At 37.8% G+C, this 11,231-nt stretch overlaps 1 protein-coding gene across 1 annotated transcript in view; it reads right to left on the reverse strand.

The window, feature by feature from the left end:
* mctp2a (multiple C2 domains, transmembrane 2a) overlaps positions 1-6,823 on the reverse strand; it is a 40,762-nt gene extending 33,939 nt beyond the window's left edge. Inside the window, exons 1-4 of the mRNA XM_010892710.3 lie at positions 6,694-6,823; positions 5,261-6,204; positions 2,288-2,338; positions 2,099-2,195 (exon numbers count right to left, since the gene is read on the reverse strand). Of these exons, the coding sequence (XP_010891012.2) occupies positions 2,099-2,195; positions 2,288-2,338; positions 5,261-6,160 (1,048 nt within the window). The 5' untranslated portion in view covers positions 6,161-6,204; positions 6,694-6,823. The remainder of the gene's footprint in view (positions 1-2,098; positions 2,196-2,287; positions 2,339-5,260; positions 6,205-6,693) is intronic.
* Between the last annotated feature and the right edge of the window lie 4,408 nt (positions 6,824-11,231).

Genomic DNA, 11,231 nt, shown 5'->3' on the forward strand with positions numbered 1-11,231 from the left:
GTGGCATCATGGAGTGGAATTTTTTATGTTTGAACATGTTAACAAGCACTTTGATGACATCCAATTAACCGGAGTCTGAGCTAACCACTTCATACAACCAGATAAATGTTTTTATTTTATCATGAACAAGTTTTCATGAAGCAACATCTGCCTTATTTTGCTGTGTCAGTGCTAGCAAGAAAGCTCAGCTGCACTGCATGCTTCGACGACTTACAACAATGGTAGAAGGTAGTGTTGTCGTTTCCAAATGATTTGAATAATTATACATTAACAATAATACAGTATCTAGAATACTTCTGAAGTAATTAGGATATTAGCAAGTAGCTAGCTAGTACAAGTTACAACTTTAGCCGATGATATCTGTTTCTGTTATTTGAGTCCATGCACTGGCACCATTCAACTATAACTACAATAATTACTCTTAGCTTAGGCGTAGCTAACAAGAAACAGGTACTTTTGATCAGCTGAGCCATGGCACAAGACTGCAGGCTTTGTGGCCACAACTGGCAGGAGGTAGCTAGCTTCAAGAAAACAATGTTACTGTACTTAGCAGCTACTAACTTGGTGGTGAACATTAGTCCGTAGAAAAGGTGACTATATAAATACTTATTTTCAGAGAAAACAGGACAGCAATCTGACAGTTTCCATCTGAATGTGATATGATTCTACATACATTCTACAAACCATACTCCACATTATTTTCTTATGGCGTAATAAAACATAAATATATTAAAACTAGAAAAATGAAATATCACAGCTGATGTCTACGTCTCCCAAGTTATTTCTTAGTGGAAGCACCTTTGACAGTAATTACAGCTGTGAGTTTGTCATATGTCTCTAGCAAGGGTGTGAGCTTGCTTCCACAAAGTGATGGTTCTGGGCACATGTATATTTAGGCCCCAGCAACACTGACAGCTAGTCTGGTTGGACTGCATGCCTTTCTGGTGTCTCCCTAATCTACACAAAACCATTTGACTGGGAGCTTTCCTTGTATGAGTAAGCATTAATGATTAAACAAAGCATTCTTCAGTGTGACTTTGTGAACTTGTATAGAGGCATTTGAACACAGTTGAAATTGTAAATGACTATGAAAAATCCAACAAATACTGATTCCACCAACTGAAACATGTTAAATACTGCATTAGAAATGTTTCTAAACTTTAAAAAAGATCCTGACTTAATCCCGCATCATGCTTCTAAAAAGGAGGGAAAATGAAGATTAACTGCATTCTGTAATCAATGGTAAACATCACTTCCAGACAGGTAAAACGAAAAAAATACTCATGCTAAAGATATGAACAATATCAATCATTACAGGACTGGTTTGTTGAAACCCCGAATTGTAATTGGCTTAAAATGGTAGTATACCACAGGTATAACAGATAATTATGTTAGTGTGGAATCTGAGCATTAACAATTACAATGTGAATGTACGTTTCATTGGAATTGGATGTGCCTAGATAATGAGAACAATAGAAACATCTCTGTTTAGATTATCTCTCTGTAGGTTGCGCTCTGATAACCCCAGGAATGTTTACAGTGACCATCTAGAAACATGATCTGTGCTAGGTAGAAACGCCCCTTAATGTATAGGCTAGCTGGCAACTAACATTACAGTAAGAAGATAATGGAATGTTCAACGAATGACATCTGTGCTACAATTTTCCAATAAATTTAAGCGAACTTTTCCCTCGATTTGATACAGGTTCTACATTATTTTGCCACTATATGTAGACGCTGATTTCTAACATTAGTAACAAACAAAACGGTCTCTTGGGATTTGTAGTGTTTGGCATATATACACCATAGCTAATAATGTAGCTCTCATTAGGCACAATGCAACATATTACCTTGATAAAGCCATTAGATGTGGGATATTGCAGGCCTTCACTGATCATTGACAGAATCTTACTGCACCTATATGGCACCTCTGGGGATTGTGGTCTATTGTAAATGGCTAATAATAGCATATAACCATGGCATATTAAGCATATGCCACACCCACTTGGGTCTTGATGTTGAAACATATCCAGCAGGTCTCATATTTTTGATCCAAATCACGCTTTCCAGAAGTACTAGTTACATTCTATCAACTTACCGTTGCGGTTTCGGATGACCAGGTTCCTGCCCTCCTTCAGGTTGATGGTCAGGAGGTACTTATGGATATGAAAAAGTGGAGCCCCCGCTGCCATAACCTGTAAAGGAAAGGAGTGAATTAACGGGTCTATAGCCTTAGTGTTGTCCTTATCATTAAAACAGCCAGTGGCTGTCCAAGTCCAGTACTCACATTGTTTCCTGCTTGATCCTGCAATGGCTGGTCATTCTGCTCATTGGTTAACTATGGGAGGAAAAAATGTAATGTATCAGAAGACATCTACAAAATTTGGGTTAGAGAGTTAGGGTTTGAGTTATATAATACCAGTCAGAAGGTTGGGCACACTTATCCATTCAAGTGAATGGGTGTGTCCAAATGATGGACTGGTACTTTTATGTTATATAGTTCTCTGTTGCCCAAGTCAAGTATAACAACTGCACCTGCAACCAGTAAAGCAGGTATCAAACTTCACCACAATGTCTGACCAATCATACAGAAAATCTAGAGACATGGACTCAGTTCTACGCAAGAAATATGTGTTGTTTTTATCCTCACAGCTTACATATGACATATACAGTTAGGTCCGGAAATAATTGGACTCTGATTGTTATTTTTGTCTGTTTACCAAAATATATTAAAATAATGAATACAGTAAAATAATGAATATGGGCTTAAAGTGCAGTCTCTCAGCTTTAATTTGAGATTCACATTCCAAATTGGTGGAAGGGTTTAGGAATTACAGCTGTTTAATATGTAGCCCCCTCTTTTTCAAGGGACCAAAAGTAATTAGAGAATTAACTGAAAAGTTGTTTCATGGACAGGTGTGGGCTATTCCTTCTTTATTTCTTCATCAATTAAGCAGGAAAAATTTCTGGAATTTATTCCAGGTGTGGCATTCGCATTTGGAAGGTGTTGCTGTGAACCCACAACATGCGGACAAAGGAGCTCTTAAGTGAAACAGGCCATCCTTGGGCTGCAAGAAAAATCCATCTGAGAGATAACAGGAACATTAGGAGTGGCCAAATCAACAGTTTGGTACATTCTGAGAAAAAAAGAACACACTGGTGAGCTCTGCAACACAAAAAGGCCTGGATGACCACAGAAGACAACAGTGGTGGATGAGTGTCGGATCCTTTCCATGGTAAAGAAGAACCCCTTCACAATATCCAGCCATATGAAGAACATTCTCCAGGAGGTAGGCATATCATTATCCAAGTCTACCATAAAGAGAAGACTTCACGAGAGCAAATACAGGGGCAAACCATTTATAAGCTTCAAGAATGGGAAGGCCAGATTTTGCCTAAAAATCATCTAAAAAAAGCTTGCCCAGTTCTGGAACAGCATTCCTTGATCATAAAATCAATCTGTAGAAAAAGTATGGAAAAAAGTATGGAGAAGGCTTGGAATGGCTCATGATCCGAAGCATACCATGTACTCCGTAAAACACAGTGGAGGAAGTGTGAAAGCATGGGCATGCATGGCTTCCAATGGCACTGGGTCACTAGTGTTTATTGATGTGACAGAAGACAGAAGCAGCCGGATTAATTCTGAAGTGTGTAGAGATATATTGTCTGCTTAGATTCAGCTAATTCAGTGAAGTTGATTGGACGGCGCTTCACTTTACAGATGGACAATGATCCAAAACACTGCGAAAGCAACCTAGGAGTTTTATAAGGCAAAGAAGTGGAATATTCTCCAATGGCCGAGTCAATCACCTGATCTCGACCCAATCGAGCATGCATTTCACTTACTGAAGACAAAACCTAAGGCAGAAAGGCCCACGAACAAACAGGCCTGGCAAAGCAGCACTTGGTGATGTCCATACGTTTCAGACATCAAACACTCATTGTTTGCAATGGATTCTCGACCAAGTATTAAAAATGAAAATTTTATTTTTGATTGTGTTGATTTGAGCTCCTGAAATAAGGGGACTGTGTATGAAAATGGTTGCAATTCTTAAACGTTTCATTCAATATTTTTGTTCCACCCAATTAATTAAAGCTGAAAGTCTGCACTTCAAATGCATCTCGGTGGTTTCATTTTAAATCTATTGTGGTGGCATAAAGAGCCCAAATTATGAATATTGTGTCAGGACCTATGTGTATTTTAATGGCTATCTGCTGCAATACGATTTCTGAGACCCATCCAGCACAATCTGTTACTTTAAGCTTTGAACTGATCTAATTCCTGATCATTCTAGGCAGAGCGCATGCATTTAAGGGTATGAAATATCTGACCACAGATTTTGAAAGTGAAAAGATTTGTTGATTTTGATTGTGAACCCATAATGTTAATACATTGGGTCAGACATCCTGAGTCATGAGGGTCCCTAAAGTTTCATATGTTACTGTGAGTAACATTTGATTTTCAGCTGCTCTGCATGACAGTGTCTACTAAATGGCAAAAATAGAAAAACACATTTTGGAAGTGACACATTTTGGAAGTGAAACAAAAAACCTGATGGAAAGGTTTGCTAATTACGTTTTCATTTTGTATGTCTGCATACCCCACTGTTATTACCTGATTAAAGCCCCTTTGGCCAAGGCAAGATGAATAAAAATAGGGTCAAATTTACACCCCAGAGCTAGGTTAATAAAATAAATGAGTTTGCTTCTAACTTTCTATATTTTTATGTTTTCTCCTTTTTATTTTTCCTTTGATCCTATCAGTGAAAAATACTTGGGAGTTTGTGGGATTTAAATACAACTTGCAAAGACGTTGTAAGAAAAAAACCTTAGTCTTCAAAAAACTGAACCCTGGAATAGAGTGGTAATATTCTGCACGATAATGACACCAGATTGACACCAGATTGACTTTTCCAAGAGGTGTTAAACTTAAATCTTAAATCTATTGTTGTCTAAATCTATGTTAATAAATAATCCTGTCCATTAATGACACTCAACCAAAGGTTGGACAAATACTATAGATACACATTTACTGTCTAAGAGTTGTTGAGAGTTGTTAGGCTGTCAAGACACAGTCACTGTATATTTTCTTTATTAATTTGTATTCCCTTTGTGAAGTATATTGGGTGGATCAGCAGGGCAATTCCAATGTAATCCCTTTCTAGATAAAACTTTATAACAGCTAAGGGTGCCTGTGAAAGAGGTCAAAGTACAATGTTAAAGTACAATGTTAGAGTAGAATTATAGTGCGGTACCTGACCTCAATGTCTTCAAGGGGCTCTCGGCAGAAGATGTCTCTGATGTCTGTGGACAGTGGGGGCTCTCTCATATTCAGGTCCTCAGAGTAATTGGGCCAGAACGGGTAAGCCTGTTCATCTACTGGTGTTTCACATACAGAACCATCCACACAGTCCACAGGGGTGCCTATCCTGTCTGAGCTGGTTATCCTATCTGTCTTGTCCACTGGCAGGGACCATCTATCTGAAGGGATGTTCAGTCGGGCCATTAGATTGGATCTTTCTCCTGATGGTCGTTTCCCGTGCTCCCTGGAAGCAGCCAGTCTCTCTGTAACTAGATTTGTTTGATCGGAGACTGAAGAAGCAGATCTTACAGCAGGCCTTGTGGCGGTTACGGGTGGGTTCCCTCTGTCCATTGCTGTTTTTACTTTGTCGACTGAAGAAGACGAAGCAGAAGAAGTCGACCTCTCCATAGGTGTGTTCCATTTGTCGGATGACATGTGGATTCTACCCACAAAGGTTGCCATGTCTTCTTCTTCTTCTGATTCTTCATAGAGAATGTGTGTCTCCATAGGTAGACAAGATGTATTCCTGTTATCTGTGAAAGCCACATCATGCACATTCTTTCTCCCTGAGGGGCCTGTATCAGTTGCAGTCAGCCTGTCAGTAAATAGAGGGACTGAGGTGACAGAGGTGTTATCACTGGAGCCTGAAGAGCTACAAAAGGAAAAGGCATCTGAAGCAGTGAAGGCACTGTCTGCCGGAGAAGGTTCACTGTTCTCCAACCTCAGGTCTGGCACTGATATACTGCGTCTGTACTGCAGGGGCTTGGGTTTCTTCTTCCCTGGGGTCTTCTTCTTTGTGTTTTTTAACTGAATCTTCTCACGCAGGTTCTCCCACACAGTTCTCTTCTTGGGGTCCATGCTGAGAGATGCAGGAGGAAGGTTTTACACCTGTTTGAAACAGACTACAATGACAAGACAAATGCACAACATTATTGATGAAGTATCACTGTTTTTCTCTATATACAGCACTGCACACATACACATACTGCAAGCTGTTTTGTTTGTTTTGATAGTTTTGTATTGTTTGTATTTTACATTTTGTATTTTTATAGATTTTGTGTTTTTGGCTGCAAAATCTAACGAGATGTAAATAAAGAATACATCTGGATACTTACACACAAACAAGTCCTTATGATTAGGTATCAGGCTTGATGAACGTGAATGCACATGTTTTGGTTTTCATCAGAGAAGTGGCATTCACAGCGAAGCATAAAGTAATGTTTATGAGGTCTTAATCTTTAACGGCAGAATTACGTGAGTGATATCATATCATGGGTATCGACCAGCTACAACAGTAAAATACACATAATTGTTGGACTGTTCAATAGCAATTGCTTAGTAAAAGATTTTTAGCTTGAGATTTCAAATAATTAAAGAAAACATCCACATACCTGAACAGTATACAGCTGATCCACAACCTCAGAAAATATGAATATGTTTCAATTATGAACTTCAGGAGAGCAAGTCAGTGACTCCCTTAACACATTAGTATGGTGAAAATGAGGATGGCACTGAAGTGCAAAGACATGAATACATGTTCTTGCTTCCAGACAGGTTTAACAAGTGCTGGAGAACAGTGCCAAACAGGCCCCACCAGTTGGACTCCCATCAGGTGAGTTTCATTAAAGGGCCAGTTTGCTTTACAGTGGGTGGAGATTTCTATTAACAATCAGTGGAATGTGCAATCTCTATGTGCAGTCTGTACTCTGCATGGTCTACTATGAAATGAAGAAAATATTTAGCTGAATGTGATAATTATCTCCACGAATATCAGGTTCAAGGGTCCCTTGTAGCTCAGCTGGTTGAGCATGACACTTGCAACACCAGAGATGTGTGTTGGATTCCTACGTGGGCGGAAAATGAAAATATATGCACTCTCTAGTGTAAGTTTCTCTGGATGAGAGTATCTGCTATGCTGAAAGTGGTGGATTATAGCACAATGCATGCCTCACTTTTCTTAGTAGATCCTTAATATATTGCTCAGTAAAACACTCAAATTAAGTCTTTCATAAGAAAGAAACATATAAGGTCACTGGACTACATTGTTTTTTTATGTTGTTGTTTTATAATGGATATTTTTTTTAATGCAAATAAATAACAGTGTGTATATTTATCTTAGACAACATGTTTATCCCAATAATCTTATTTATGTTTAAGTAATTTTGGAGAAGCTCGTTTCTACATGAAGGATTCTAACATTCACATTTACTGTAAGTAATTTAGCAGACACTGTTATCTACAGTAGACTTGTACTTGCAGTTTAGACACAAAATATGTATGGTATGTTAAACCTGATAGAAATGATAGGTGCTAAAGAATGGTGCTACTTGGCAAGTTCCCCCAAAATTACAAGAACAATATTCTTCATTCAAAACATTCTGTTTATCCATTGATATTAATGTGACTTTTTACTTTCTATTTCATGCCACAATTTCAAACAAATGTAAATACAATCTATTTTAAATAAATATACTCAGGAAGGTTATGGGTTATTGAACAGGAATGTGTAAAAGGCTGAAAGAGCAGTGCGCCAGATTCACACCCATGTTGCAGCAGTATAAAATTTGGACTAGCTACAGTATAAATGTTTATCTACAACCTTGAATGCAGGGAAATCTGTGCTAGGTTATTGAGGTTATTTGTCTCTTTGGCTATTAGAATATGTTTTGGTGGCTATGACATTCATGCTTATGCTAGCGAAAGAAAATTAGTTATCTAACCGTGCATAAACTGTGTTAAAATTGTCAAGTTAGTCAATTGTCAATACTTCTTCATAGACTGATGTTCTATCTAATGTTGAAGTAAGGACTACCTCTCCGCGATCAACAAATAACAGCGCATTCTAATCATGAGATTTACAGGAAGTGTCAGCTTTGGCCAATGACAGGCCTTCCACATTTAGTTCCACCCAAGTAGTGTTTATTTGGGGTTAATGAAGATAAGCGAGATAAGAAGACAACTAAGCCAAATTCTGTTTTTTGTTTTTTTTCTCCAATAGCAAATGAACAGAATAATTAACTGTTATCTCTTCTCAGTGGTATATAAAAGGCAAAATGTGATTTGGGGTGAAAGTGACAGATTTAAGTTGCATAAGAGCACTTGTTTTGTTCTTATGCCTGTGCGCCCAATATATGAAATGTAAATGGACTAGCCAGGCTAGGCTGGGCTCATCCACCAGTATCAATGTCCCTTGGTCCTACCATTGAGCACCACAACCCTGCAGCTTTGACAATGCCCCAGTTTGGCAGGTGTTAGCTAATCCCCTTTCAGTAATGCTTACTGACCTGTGGGAAAGGAGCACTTGGCCGGCATGACCAAACAATACTAGCTGCACTCAAATCACATCATTTTACACCCGAGTGGGGGACAAGTGAAGAACTTTGATATCACCCACGATTCTGTGCAAACTTTGAACTACTTCCAGCAGTGTTCGTGACATTACTAGGAACACACAAATCTGAATCTCTGTGAAGTTATTTAACATATAGGCTACAACTTGTTATTTAAAACAAACAGATGGTAGGCCACACAAAATAACATAAATCAGGAAAGATCTGGCAACATCCATGTTCACATAGACATTTTGAGGAAATATATATTTTGGTTGCTAAGCCACACATAGTTCAGACAGAAAACACCACACATGCGTTTAACAATTTATTGGAGAACTTATGTACAGCTAGGATGTGAATGAGATAAAGAGCGAGTGAGTGAGCAGGAAACTGACTGACCATGTTCTTTTTCACACCTACAAGATTACAATGATCCCTAATGCATATCTCACCGTGATTCATTGGTTTCTATGTAATGATGTCGGAACAGTTGTGTTGCACACTTGTCATTGAAACAGCCTATACGAAAATCAGCCCATAGTACTTCGATCATGGCTAGAAAGAAGGGATAAAATTCCCCTATCCTTCCTCAAGATAGCTCTGCTGGCCAGAATAAACGTTTCTAAAAGCTAGCTGATGGTTGCAAACACTGGGTCTCATTCACAACAATTTTTTTGAAAAAAACCCCTTCTTAAAATCCCCTTACACAGTTTTTGTGAAGATTCTGACATTCACCAATGTTTTCTTATTTGGGATATGTTCATAGGTAAGAACAGAATCTACGCACGTTCAAGAGCACACTTAAGCACATCAATGACAAGTTTGTGCCAAATAATTACTTATTGCATTTTCTTAAATTGTACAGTTTTATACTCCTTTGTCATAACATTGTGACTCAACATTAGATCTTTTTTTCAATCAAGTTTTAATATTTACTTAACATTTCTTATGAAGTTTACTACCACCACAAATACCATCTATGATGGTATTTGTGGTGCGATTGTAGGGCCACTAGTGATTGAAAAAAAGATCTAATGTTGAGTCACAATGTTATGACAAAGGAGTATAAAACTGTACAATTTAAGAAAATGCAATAAGTAAACCTGCGATTGTAGGGCCACTAGTGATGGATTTTAAAAATTACAGAAATAAACAGTGATTTACACCTGCACTGCTATGTATTGTAGCTAAAAGTCAAATTCAGTTTTTTGTTTTTTTTCTCCAATAGCAAATGAACAGAATAATAACTGTTATCTCTTCTCAGTGGTATATAAAAGGCAAAATGTGATTTGGGGTGAAAGTGACAGTTATGCCTGTGCGCCCAATATATGAAATGTAAATGGACTAGCCAGGCTAGGCTGGGCTCATCCACCAGTATCAATGTCCCTTGGTCCTACCATTGAGCACCACAACCCTGCAGCTTTGACAATGCCCCAGTCCATCCATCACTAGTGGCCCTACAATCGCAGGTTGTTTTGCCTGGGTAAAACTTATATGTGTGCCAGTGTTCATGATAGCGAATGTGCATTTGCGTGCTTGGGGTTTCTGCATTATTTTGACAATGTTTATTGTAGCTAAAAGTCAATGCTGTCAGCAGCCAATACCAATGATGGCACTTTTCTGAGATCCAGTGCAAGCAGAATCACATGGCCTACTTGTATGGAGTTGAGGTGGCTGCCTCAAAAGCAAATAATCATCCTTTGGCACAGTGCTTTCCGACACACCTTTCCTCCTCAAATAATGTGATAAATTCGATATAATGCTTTATCTTGAAGGCAGTGCTATGTTAAAGCTATCTAACAAATAGCTGCCTAATCTCCTAAACAAGTCCTATCTGAAAAAGATTAAACACCAGATATTGCCTATCATTGTTCTGAGAAAGATGTGTTGATAGCAGATTCCTTAATTACATTTTATATGGGTCAGCTATTATTATAGTAGGCATAGGGTGGCTTGGGGTTAAACGCCTCCCTGGGTTAAACGCCACCCATAATTATCCACCAAACCATCAAATGACAGCAATTTTTATTCCTTGGTTGCCACTATGCTCATCAAGAAAATGTTGCTGAATCATCTCAACTGAGCAAGTAATTCTGGAGGATTCAAGACTGATTTAATTTTCTTATACATTCTACAAAATTATTTTGACAAAAGTTGATTACTCTTTTTTTACAGCAGTCCTGTTTTTTGGTGATCATCCTTGTGGCTAAACAACCCCAATCCTTTGGGGCACAAATGCCTTTGGGGGTATTATATATTATTTATATTTATGTAATATATAATATATTATGTATAATATATAACAAAATTACAAATAATTTGCTGAAATATAAGAAAAGCCTAATATAAGTAGTTTTTAGTTTGATAGCTAGTTTACTAAGCATATATTAACATCTAATATAATAGGCCTATCAAAATTGGCACTAATATTGAATGAATTGCTTAATATCATTGATTTCATGTTTTTAACTCAATACTTTTGCACAATTAACAGAACATTAATAGTCATCAAAAGTTAATTGAAATTGTAATAAATCTTGTACATAGCTTTTTGCCTTTGGGAATGTGCAATATCATGGTTAAAATTGGTTTTGTTA

Source organism: Esox lucius, chromosome 19 (assembly GCF_011004845.1).
Source record: "Esox lucius isolate fEsoLuc1 chromosome 19, fEsoLuc1.pri, whole genome shotgun sequence".
NCBI classification, from domain to species: Eukaryota; Metazoa; Chordata; class Actinopteri; order Esociformes; family Esocidae; genus Esox; species Esox lucius.